The sequence below is a fragment of the Euprymna scolopes genome, chromosome 3 (genome assembly GCF_053919585.1).
Source record: "Euprymna scolopes isolate OS-2025 chromosome 3, ASM5391958v1, whole genome shotgun sequence".
Lineage (NCBI taxonomy): Eukaryota > Metazoa > Mollusca > Cephalopoda > Sepiida > Sepiolidae > Euprymna > Euprymna scolopes.
This window is the reverse complement of record NC_136484.1, coordinates 197799958-197813550: the sequence shown is the minus strand read 5'-3', so window position 1 is coordinate 197813550 and position 13593 is coordinate 197799958. Positions and strand designations below refer to the sequence as shown.

Sequence of the window (13593 nt, the reverse complement as noted above, 5' to 3'; positions counted from 1 at the left end):
TTTTCTTACAAACATAAATAATACTTACATAGTCAAGAAACAGATACACACACAAACACACACATATATATCATATCAAATACCTACTGATTTATATGCATATAATATATAATATAATATATATATATAAATATATATATATAAATGCATATATATATATATATATATATATATTGATAGGTTTTGAATATACATAAGGCAATTACGCTACACATATTTTTTTTTATTTCATTTGAGGATGAAACGCGAGATATGTTTGTGAAGCGTAATCGCCATAGATATTTTTAAAACTATCCTAATTCTACTTACGTATCGAGCACTGTAAAAGTAAATACTCCAAAATTTTACAGATATTCATAAAATAATATATATATATATATATATATATATATATATATATATAGTTATTCACTGATAACTGTACCACTGTATTATAGAAAAGAGACATATAGTTCGTTAATCTAACAACATAGCTTACTCTTATTTTTTTCAAAATCGTTTTATTTATTTCATTAAATTTCCATAACTTGCTTATTAATTTTATTATTTTTATTACTTATTTACAAATACTGATATAGTGTAAACAAATATGCTATATTTAAAAAAATACAAATATCTAAAAAAAATTATATTATAAAGGATATTGTTTTATAGGCAACGGAAATTGTTACGATATATCTTAAAATGTGTGATACTATTCGCGTAAAATATGCCTTTTTCTTTGCTGTATTTGTTTTCATATTGTTAAAAATTATTTTAAAATGCCTAACTACTGAAAATGATATTACAATATCTTTATCGTTTCAGAATTAAATATGCTTTCATGTATATATATATATATATATATATATATATATATATATATATATATATATAATATTTGTAGTCATTGACATACAACACTGTTTAGTTGTATAACAACTAACCAGTACCGCTAGATTAGCATATATATATATATATATATATATATATATATATATATATATATATATATATATATATAAGCATAAAACATGGTTATGTACTTGCATAAATATGTTTTCATTTTTATATACTTGTATATCGAGAGAGAGAGAGAGTCTCCCAATAAAGACGAAACTTTTATGAACACATAATTTGATTTGTCCCTTCTTTATCTCTCTCTTTATATATATATATATATATATATATATATATATATATATATATATATATATATACATGTGTGTGTGCGCGCGTGTGTGTGTATATATATATAAGAGCAAACAGTTAAAAACACTTTGAAAAAGAGTTAAAAACATATTAATCTGAAAAGGAAACACTTGATAAGTGGATAGTCCTTAATCCGTGGAGTTTCGAAGAAATACTTTCCTTCTTATCAGAATGTAGGAATTAGCAAACTGCTGGATCGGATTTTGCATAGAAAAGTATTTGATGAAACTACAAGTAAGTCAAAGATCTTACTTAATAACAAAAAGTAAAGCAGAGGGAATATGGTGAAGAAAAAGGTGATTACACGTGAATGGATCTTCCCTGATCTTTCTTATTATGTCTCGGCAGTCGTGTGAAAAGCATATCTTATTTTTCTTTTATTAATATTATTGGAATTTTCCCCTTTTCTTTTCTTTGTACATATTTGTGAATTATTCCATGTATTTCGGTCTTTTGGATTATTTTGGACCATCTTCCAATTACGTGATTTCTTTTGATTTTACTTGTGCAAATGGAAAATCAATTAACATTCTTGGAGTTATAATTTTGGATTTTACCGTCATTGGATTATTTACCTTTCACCAGACTATCCATTCATGTGTAATCACCTTTTTCTTCACCATATTCCCTCTGCTTCACTTTTTGTTATCAAGTAAGATCTTTGACTTACTTGTAGTTTCATCAAATACTTTTCTATGCAAAATCCGATCTCGCATTTTACTAATTCCTATCATCTGATGAGAATGAAAGTATTTCTTCGAAACTCCGTGGATGTAAGACTATCCACTTATCAAGTGGTTCCTTTTCAGATTAATATGTTTTTAACTCATTTCAAAGTGTTTTTAACATGTTTTATTAACTGTTTTCTCTTATTATAAGCTCTATCTCCTATTTGGTTTTATCGAGCCTTTACATCTGGTTCAGATTACTTTATAAATATTAATTCTTTAATATTAATAATATACTTTAGTTTTACCATCTTGGATCATTTTGGTAAATTTAATTGTAATTTTTATTTCATACACATATATATATATATATATATATATATATATAAATATTAAAACATATATATACATACTATTCAATACATAATATTATTCAATGTATATATAATTCAATATTCAATATATATGTATATATATAATTCAATTAAAATGATTGATTGAAAACATTAAATAAAAAGATGACGAATAAAAGTTACATAGAATTTTAATTGTTTATTAAATCGATAAGGACGAAAATGAGAGAAGAGTAGAAAACAGCCTTTTATGTCATAGCATTTCGAAGCTAAATGCTTTACGTAAAAAGACAAGAAAAGCCGGCAATATAAAGGTACGCAAAAAACACCTTAAGAATATTTTGATTTGAAATATAAAGGAAAATATAGGATTACATATTTGAACCTGAACATTAACAGAATCATCATAAATTTTGAAACACACCTGTTTGGCATAAATGGTGATAGGTGAACCCGTCATGCAAAAAAGTTTAAAATAAGGATTGAATCCCCTTCCAGAAAATTCAATTTAACAATATCTATTACGACTCCTATTAATACATAGTCGTTAATTTTCAGTTTATTTGGATTATTTATGAATTTGAGATCATAACATGGGCACTTTCTCCCATTTAAAAAAATCAAAGATTTTCGATTTGCATTAAATTCAACCGACATAAAATTAATTAGACACATCCCTGTTTTAATTCATTCTTAAAACCCCTCAAGATCGAACCATATATTTTTATAATTTTCTATAATGAGAATCATGTAATGGAATTTGATCAAAATTGGAAGTAGGATTCTAGACATAAGGTTTAGTAGTATATCTTAATTATCTTAAGTTTATATGAAAGTTGTGCATAGTTATCTGTTCAAGGACTTTGTAAGTACATTTTGCTAACATAACAATAATCGATACCCAATAAGTAATATCCCCTTTATAATTTTTCATTTCATTTTTCCGAAAAAAATGATATCAAATTCTCAAAAACATGTGTAATACAATTAAAAAAAAAAAATCTCCGCCAATGTGTCATTTTTACTGGTGCCATTTTTACTGTTCCCATTTTTACTGGTGTCATGTTAACTGTGCCATTTTTACTTACATTCATTTAATCCACGTGGATGGGAATAAACAAAGACTAACATAAGATTCGCGTTGCATGAGTCTTATTTTCAAGGGAAATCAGACGTATTCTAATAGTATAGTTAGCAACTGAGAAATTATGCTAGTATAACCGCTCACATATATTGCCATCGAAGAAGCTTCTTTATAACATATCTGCTCTACAACGGTATTGAGCACTTTCTTCAGTTTTTATTAATTACACATTCCACTAAATATATATATATATATATGTGTGTGTGTGTGTGTGTGTGTGTGTGTGTGTGTGTGTATGTGTGGACAATAACGGTTACAAAAGGGGGAATAAGGGAAAAACCTTTTTATTCCAAGGAATTTCGTCGTTTATTTGTATTTTAGCTAAGTATATTATATGCTATTGATAATCTCTACTGACCTCTTCACAACTATTGAAGTGAATACTATAAGTATATATACATAATATATATCATTTCATAATTCATATACGTTATATATTAACTGTATTTATGCTGATACGATTGTAAAACATAATACCTGTACAGGTTTGTGACATTATTTGTTTATTTTCGAGCTCGTGAACTAAATAATCTCTTGTTGAGTAAAATAAACGTTAAAGAGTTAGGTATCATCAATGTTTCAAAGATGTTCACTTAAATGAGATACATTCTGCATCCGTCGATCAATAAAGTCCAATGAGCCTCAATACAACTTAGATCAGAGCAAGCAAAAGGTAGCAAAGTCGGAGATTAAAAACACACAGACACACACGTACTTACCCGGCCACCCAGCTTTCCACTGATGAGCGTGGGATTTAGTCGTTTTCATCCAAGGAAACTGAAGAGCGGGTTGCTGTTGCTGTGGACGTCCATTTGGAGTGAGTGTGCCAGAATTTGCCGTAGAATTTTGGTTATTGCACGGAGGGGAAGCGGTCTGATGAGGATGATGAGGATGGTGGGAATGATGGGGATGGTGGTGATGTAGCAACGACTGAGAATGGGCAGGGGGTGGTTGTTGCTGGGAATGAGGAGGATGAATGGAGGCCTGTTGCGCGTGATGATGTGAGTGATGTTGTTGATGCTGATGATGAGGATGAGACGCGTGGTGAGGCCGAAGGTGAGCAAGAGAAGTGTTCAAATGACCACTGCCTGGCACAACCCCAACGGTAGGGGATTGGATGTGGGCAGGATTCGAGTTCAGGGTGTTTCGCGAAGGACTGTTCGATTGGTGATGCTGGCTACCCGTTTGGTGAGAGTTGTGCAGTTGTCCCATCGAGTTACTTGCATGTGTTTGTGGTTGCGTTGCTTGTTGGGGTCTGCATATTCCGGGTCCATTGGTTGCATTGGCTGCAACAACTGCCCCTAAACCGGTCGCGCCATTAGTCGAGGTAGAAATGCTTGAAGCAGCGGCAGCAGCTGCAGCGGCTGCTGCAGCAGCTGCAGCTACGGCTGCAGCGGCTGCCTCACCTCTGGGGGTCGACGAGGTAGCTGAAGCGATGACAGCCGCCGACACCGTACCTGTTACCGTTGGTCCAGATGAGGCCGAAGAAGAATTCACTGAAGCTGATGTAGATGAAACTGATGAGGTGTTCGATGGTGCCAGTTCGTCGGGGTGATGCAGATGTATCGACTGTGGTTGGGGTTGCTGCGCGTGTTGCCCAGCAGTTTGGGCTTGACCGGCCGGAGGTTGCTGCTGTTGTTCGACAACAGCCATATTATGTCCCCCGTAGCCAGTTGTTCCAGATTGAGGTGAATTGCGGGCATAGATGCAAGCCGATGGAGGTCCCTGAGTTTGAGGTGGTACATGACCGAATGTGACCACGGGTAGGGCTACAACGGGGTCGACATACGAACAACTATTAGCCTCTCGTTGGAACATAGATGCCTGCTGCTGCTGAGGTTGCGTTTGCTGGCCTTGCTGCTGCGAGGATGATGTTGTCGTCACTGGCTGGTGAGGATGAGGGTGGTGAAGCCGATGGCTGTGGTGTGTGAGATGCGATGAATGCGGGAAATAAACGCCGTTTGTCACGTCCATTACTCTTTAATCATCTGAAATAGAAATCCGAGGAGAGAAACGAGAGAAGAAAAATGTGAGATTATTTCAGCGTACACGTGTGTTTGTGTTGGTGCGGTTTTCTAAAGTTGTCGGCTGGAGTAGGGGAGAGAGAAACGAGAACGAACGATTTGCCTTATAGACGGCAGAGTTGCTAAAACTGAAGGGAAAGGTGGAAGGGATCGGCTTCTTCAATCTTATTACTGATAGGGGCGTCAATAGTAGCATTTAATAAAAGTGAGTGTTTGTCGACGAAGCGGTCCAGCCATATGATTCTCTCATTCATCTTTGCCATTCAGAAAAGAAAGCAGTAGAAGTAGCAATGCTTAGTTTTGGCCCAACGTCATAACTGCACAATTCTCCTTTATCGCGGTGACAGGAGTGGAAATGAACTATAACGGCATGAGGTATTATTCAATAATAATAATAATAATAATAATAATAATAATAATAATAATAATTATTATTATTATTATTATTATTATTATTATTATTATTATTTATTCACCCCCGAACAAAGCATATTGCCACTTGGTCGTAAGGGGCTAGTATTTGGGATCATGTCTGCTAATATGGGATTTTGGGAAGTTTAACAGCGAGATGTCTGTTCACATTACATTTAAACATTTACAGGTTATTATAATCAAGGGAGCAGGAAACAGAGAGAGAATTTCAAAGTATAGCAGTCCGAGAAAGAAACTATTACAGTAGAATGCTTTCCAGCATCTACGGATCTCAACAGTGAATGGGTGGGACTTCGCTACTTATTGCGCTATCCGGAAGTATGCACGCCGAGGAGGTACAAGTGCTATTAATTAATCTACACACATTCCGTTAAAGTACTCGCAAAACAGGTACGAGGATACAGCATTGCGTCGATGGGACAGAAGGTGGAGCTTGGCCAATAGTGTGAGACATTATTATTATTATTATTATTATTATTATTATTATTATTATTATTATTATTATTATTATTATTATTATTATTATTATACATGCATCGGTAATTAAAGCAGTAAATATTGCGAGCAAACGCTGAATAGTTTTAGGTAAGAAGGAGGGTCCTTGAATTTTTAAGAGCTTATTTTAGGATAGCCTACATGTTCACAGATTTTAGTTGGAAAGCGCACATATTTGGCCTGATTGTATCGAGGCGCTGGCACTGTTGTGTTGTATGTTGTCTGTTGTCTGTGCGTAAGTGAATGCGCAGAGAAACGTTTTGTAAATATCTCTGGTAACGTGATCGATCGGTGTCAATTACGTTTACTCAATATCAGTTTTTAAGAAGGTCAGACGAAAAAGATAAGAAAAATAAAGGAGAATTTAAAGTCGAACTAAAAAGAAGAGGGTGTTGGCGCGAAAATTGAAATGGACGATGAAGGCGGAGCGCTCTGATTTTGCCCCACCCACACTAGAATCAAAAAGAAATCATCCTGATAGGGCCATTTAAGAAAACGGGGCTTTCACATAACAAGACATGTATATGTCTATCTGTTTCGATTTCTTTGCTTAGCTATGTAACTGCCTACAATCATGATCAAATTTAGAAACATTGAAGAAATTGCAAATATTGAAATATTAAATTATTTCTAAAAATGTAATTTCACTCTATATTATAGACTGATGTTTATTTATTCTTGTTTATCTATAAATGGTAGTCATTATTTAAGCGACAATGATTATTTTGAAGGTAACATCCATGTGCAATTATTCAAAAACTTTGTATGTTTCTGAATATTTTAAATGAGGCTTGATAATTTGCATAATTTGGCTTATTCGGACTACTATTCTTATCTTGAGAGTACATTCTCACAACTCCTTACCTTCGTAGGTGTATTTTCTAGAACTCAGGAATCTGCACGATTTTTTTAAAAATGGAAACCTTTATTTAATCTGCTAAAGAAGAGGGGGAATTACTTAAGATTTCTACTTGATCATTTCCGACGGAATGATCAAGTATTTAATAAATAATCATTCTTAGATTAAATTGAAAAATTATTGAAAAATTATACTTACATTTTTAGAAATAATTTTTTGAACTACTGTTCTCATCTTGAATGTTATCTTTACAATATTTGTATCGATGACATATCCGACATTCTTCCGGTGTATCTTGTCGAACATGGAAATCTTTTTGTCAAACTCGGGGAATCTTCCTCTAACTTCGAACAAAACACTTTATTTAAACCACAGAGGAAGTATGCTCCCAGCCATGACAGGGTGGATGTTCTAAGTAATTCGCAATTGTATTTTTGATCATTCAATCCCCAGAAAAAGTGTAAATTACAATTTTATTTTACCAATTTAAAATACGCTTGTGAATTACTTAGAACTTTTGCCTGATCATGTCTGACAGAATAAAAGCAGGTTACCCCTGTGGATTAAATAAAGTTTTCCATTCAAAATTCCGTGCAAATTCCCGAATTCGACAAGATACATCTAAAGAAAGTCGGAGATTACATTGGCCGAAACGTTATGAAAATGTCACTCAAGTCCAAGTAATCCAAATAACGATAAAACTACTTATTTTTCTTTACCTATTTATTTGTGACCTATTTGAGCTTAAAGCTGTTCATATTCAATATGTAAATAAGTTAATTTGATGTACCATAAATGGTGTTGATGGCCATGTTTAAATTTAAACAGAGGAAGTACTGAGATAACCGGAAGGGAAGACAGTAATCTAAATTTATGACTGAAAATGTAAACCTTCCGGTTATGCATTTAGCACCCTTCCCCCAAAACTGTTTTAATAATTTCTGAATAATATTCTATTTAAAATTATTAATAACGTGTATATTATAGATATATATCGGTCACACAAATGGAAGTCAAGTAAAAAAAGTACCGTGTAAAAATATTTCAAATAGAGAAAAAGATAAAAACAAAAAGCAAGTCATACACGTCCCCAGTTGTATTTACTGAATTTGAAAATAAATCGTTTGTTTTTTCTCATTTTATATTCTTATACCCATTCATTCGTTTTTCTTTCTTTTATTTTTTAAACATTCCAGTTTGAGATGTTTATTTTTTTATTTAACTTCACCAATTTATAAATCATTTAATTGGAATATAAATATTTGTGCAAAACTTGGCGAAGCATAATTTTTGTCATTTTTGACGAAGTTGTAATATGTTCATTCTAATAAGCTTGGGTGAAAACTACTTTTGTCGTCTTAACGGGAATTGACAATCAAAAATTGTGGAAAGCGATGTTGATAGATGACATGGTGATACTGGGTTCGAATCCAGTCGATCGCACAGTATAAATGTAAACTTAGGGACGGGGGCAACCTTCACGGGATCCCTCTTGTGAGTACCTAATTCTAGGAAAAGGTAAGGGAAACGAATTACGAATGCAAACGTCCATATGCACTTACGACATTATACGATTCAATCATCATCATCAACATCATAATCCACACATGCACGCGCGCGCACACACACACACACACACACACACACACACACACACACACACATATATATATATATATATATATATATATATATATATATATATATATAAATATCAGAAAGTCTATATTCCAAATTCCAAGATGTCAATCTTACCGTTTATTTCTTTAAGCATGTTAAAATATGTAATTCCTGACAGCATCTGTTTCGCGGCACAAAAACATTTTGAAAGTATTGAACGGTAAGCTCTACAGCATCTGGGAATTTGGAATATAGACTTTTGTCATTTATTTGTATATACTCTGTAGTTACATCGAGCTTCATAAATTCAATAGTTCAGTGTAAATAAAGGGTGATATATAATAAGTTGTAAATTTATTATATCTTTTACTAGAATATCTTCGCTTTTTCTTTTCCAGTTTTAACTAGTCCTTTTACTTTTCCATGTTTAAATCTTAACCATATTACTTTTCATGCTTTCATTTTTCCATGTAATCCATGATGTTTCCAGGCTTAGCTTTGAAATAAAATTTTCTATCTATTTGACTTGTTTCCTGTGAATTATTAGTGATGGTACAGCTAAGCGACAGATTGAGACAGCCGTGAATTATTAGTGACTTCTTTTTTAATATTCTGTTACATCATCATCTACGCCGTTCCCAGCCGATTAGCGTAGCATAACATATTTTGTTGCTATGATAACCAACAGCCAATCAGAATGTGGGAAGTTTGTAACACAGTAATTTTATCATAACTTTTATTTTACTGAACGAAAATTTAATTTTTTTTTCAAAATATAGCTGAGGAGGTAACCTAAATTGTTTGAAATTTGATCGCAAAATGAGTAATTGGTGAAAGCAGTTCTAAATGAGTAAAACTCTGAAGCATTCCCGATACAAAACCTAGCTAAAAACACTTCCAGACACATCAACTACATTTGTGTGAGAATTAAAAAGAACGTCTTAGCCGTTTCAGAGTCCATAAAGAACTCACTCACTCTCTCATACACAGACAAAGCGCCTTACATATATATATATATATATATATATATATATATATATATATATGTATATATATATATATTAATGAAATCAAAGGGATGTAGTGTTTACCTGATATACGCAATGGTAAACTTCAAACTAATATAAATAACAGTATTTATGTATAGATAATTTAATCCCAACCGAATAAGAAAGCTCAACAGGCAATTAAGTAGAGCTTATTATAAGAGAAAGAAAATTAGAACTGTAAGTTGAACTTTTCAATAAAAATTTATTGTTCGACTGAATACCCCAAAAAACAATTTACAAACTCTTTATTCCGCGGAGTTTCAAAAAATGCTATTCTTGTTAGTCTTCTCATCAGAGGACATAAAGAAATCAGCAAAGTATATTTTTAGCAATGTTAGAATTCGCTAGTTATGGCATTAAGTGAAACCGTAATTTATTCAGTCGAACAATAAATTTGGATTGTAAAGTTCAACATAGTTTTAATTTTCTTTCTGTTGTATATATATATATATATATATATATATATATATATATATATATATATATGTGTGTGTGTGTGTGTGTGTGTGCGCGAGCGTGTGTGTGTGTGCGAGCGTGTGTGTGTGTGTGTGTGCGAGCGTGTGTGTGTGTGTGTGTCTCTCACTTTGTTTGAGTAATTAGTAACTATTTCATTTAAAATCAAATTAAAATTTGTTGGAAGTTACTTTTAACGTGAAAAGTTTAAATTATCTTATTTAGATATTCCAAAAAATAAATTCTCCTAACAGAAGCATTTTAAATAAAAACGTCTACTTAATTTCTCATAAAATTCGAAATATTTTTACTACATAACAAGGATGCATGACATAAAATTACAATGGTATTTACTGCAGTTATTAAATATTGTTATCTCAAGGCGAATCTACAATTTTCCTTTATACATTAGAGTTAAAAGATGGTGTTAATGTGTGATTAAAGGGTTTAAACGAGTTCAGATAATTTCTATAATGAAGAACAGATATATACAGTGTCTTGGAGTCAGAATAACTTTCTATTTTAAAATTAGCAAAGATTATTCCTGTTTTGTGTGTGATGGAATTTAATTGCAGGCATTCTAGACAGAACAAATACAATGAGGCAATTGCCAAGGCTACTGCGATGAAGGTGGACTCTTTATACCGTGCCAAAATGCTACTCATACCTGATAGTATCCTGTATCGCTACAAGAACATGGTTTGCTCATGCATGGAGTATTGTTGCCACATCTGGACTTGTGCATCTACCACTAGTCTCTCGCTCCTAAACAAGGTTTAAAAAACGAGTCGCCAGCCTAATAGGTTATGAACTATCAATTAAACTGCCACCTTTGTCCCATCACCGAAATTTGGCATCCTTGTACCAGTTCTACAAGTATTTCAATGGCAAGTGTTCTGACGAACTCGGAGCCCTAGTAGTCCATCGACGACAATACTCTCGACAAACCCGACAAGTAGCAATATTCTACCCCTAAACTGCAGAGATGTAAAGCCTTCTACTCGAATAGCTTTTTCCATCGGACTGCTGCTCTTTAGAATTCTCTCTCGGGCACCTGCTTGCTTGACTGTACTGACATGCAGAAATTTCAGTGTAATGTGAACAGACATCTCGCTACAAAACTCCATAAATAGTATCCCTGCAAATCTGGCCCCAAATAGTAGCTCATCCCGACTAAGTCTCCCCGTTCCTCATACAAATGTCAAGAAACACCATAAAAATGTCATCACGTTTAAACTAAACTTTGTAAATAGATTTGTTTTAAAATAGTTTGGAATTTTTGCGGCCGCAAGTTTAATAACTCTTACAAAATTAATTATTTCATTCAGATTTTTTTAATTAAATTTTACTCATAGAAAAAATGTTCCATCCCAAATTCGCTACTACCCTGATTTAATATTTTAAATGTTTGTTTATTGTCTTTTCATAGATTTTAACAAAAGTTAAAATTGAGTATTTTAAATAATTTGTAGTTTGCTTTTATTTATAAACTTAACGTTTGTTTTCATTTAAACTAACTTATCGTTATGATATAAATGCTATTGTGCCTCATGGTTCGATAATTGAACCTTTGTTACTCTTGGTATTCATAAATGAACTCTTTAACAAAAGGTTTCTCTGATATGGGTATGTTTTTCGACGATACTGCGACCTCTAATAGACACGAGGTGAAAACGAATGAATAAGGAAATGGCTGAAACCTTAAAGGAAAAACTCTAATCTGTGGGTAAATGAGAACATAAACGAGTGGTAACATTCAATGCTGCCAAGACTAAGCTTCGTTCTTTTAATATTTACAAGAAACATTCTCAACCACTGACAGCCATGGCTAATGATACACCATGAAAGGTTATCGTTCAAACTCATCGTCTTAACGTTCACATAGAACAAGAATTGGGACGAATACATCGAGGGTATTATCAAGGCTGCTGCGAAGAAGGTAGACTCTCTCTACCTTGCTAGAAAGTTACTTACATATGAATGGACCCTGTACCTCTACAAAACCACCATTCGCTTATTCATTGACTTTTGTTGCCATATTAAGGTTGGTGTATCTGCTACTAGTCTCTCACTCCTAGACAGGATTCAGACAAAAGTCGCTAACCTAATAGGTTCCGCATTCTCGACCAAACTCCAGCATTTGTTCCCTAGACGAAATGTTTCATCCATGTGCCTGTTTTACAAATATTGTAATGGAAAGTGCAACGACGAACTCTAAGCCTTTGTACTCTCTCTACATAAATATCACGACGAACCCTACACACAGCAAAATCCCACCCGTACACTCTAAATACCGGGAAGCCTACTACTCGAATAGTTTCTTCCCTCGAATTCTATACTTTAGAATTCCCTCTGAGTCTCTGTTTCCCTGGCTGTACTTATATGCAGACGTTTAAGTGTAATGTAAACAGACATCTTGCTGCTCAACTCTCCACAGAGCCACCCTCCAAATTTTGTCATAAATAGTAACCTCTTACATCCAAGTGGCACTGTGCCTTGTTTGGAGTAAAAAAAAAAAGAACACAGTAAAAAAATAGAATTATTGATTGTTTGTTGATTTTTAAAAGATTATTCACCATCTGTTATAAATTTGTTTATTAATTATTGTTTGTTTGTTCCCTAAATCCATAATTCAGTTTTTGCAGTTTTTCATTATATTATGTTTAAAAACATACGTAAGTTGACGTAGATTGAAACAAAAAATACAACAATTACTAGGTTGATATTGTAACTTAATAAAATTATAATCGCCATTGCTTGATTTTGTGTATTTAATTTTATTAACTGTACATTGTACAAACATAGTTTCAAATTGTTTACAATTAGAATAATAAGTGAATTTTAGTCTTTAAATTCCATGAATCAGTGTGATGTTTATTTACTTTAAGGCAGGAACAACACACACTTTAACTATCACACACACACACACACACACACACACACACACACACACACACACACATATATATATATAGTAAGTCATGAAAATATATATGCGAATTAAGTTACACTGAATAAGCCTGACGAATTCTCACGCGGAATATTCTGTGTAGCTTAATTGCCATACATATTTTCATAACTTACTAAGTTGCTCTACCTATGTATTGAGCACTGTTGACGTAAATGCTGAAAATTCACGCATAAAATTCGTATATTACTTTATGTGATTAAATGAAGTAGTCATATATATATACATATATATATGTATGTATATATATATATATATATATATATACTACCAAAAGTACCCGTCGTTGACTGGGTTCAACAACAGCCTACAGAAAATGGACTCTGATTAATGAAAG

At 32.9% G+C, this 13593-nt stretch overlaps 1 protein-coding gene across 1 annotated transcript in view; it reads right to left on the bottom strand.

The window, feature by feature from the left end:
- The window catches only part of LOC145260691 (uncharacterized), a 240924-nt gene that overhangs the window by 206661 nt on the left and 20670 nt on the right, over window positions 1-13593 (bottom strand). The window contains exon 2 of the mRNA XM_080119094.1: window positions 4076-5344. Coding sequence (XP_079975220.1) covers window positions 4076-5330 — 1255 coding nt within the window. The 5' untranslated portion in view covers window positions 5331-5344. The remainder of the gene's footprint in view (window positions 1-4075; window positions 5345-13593) is intronic.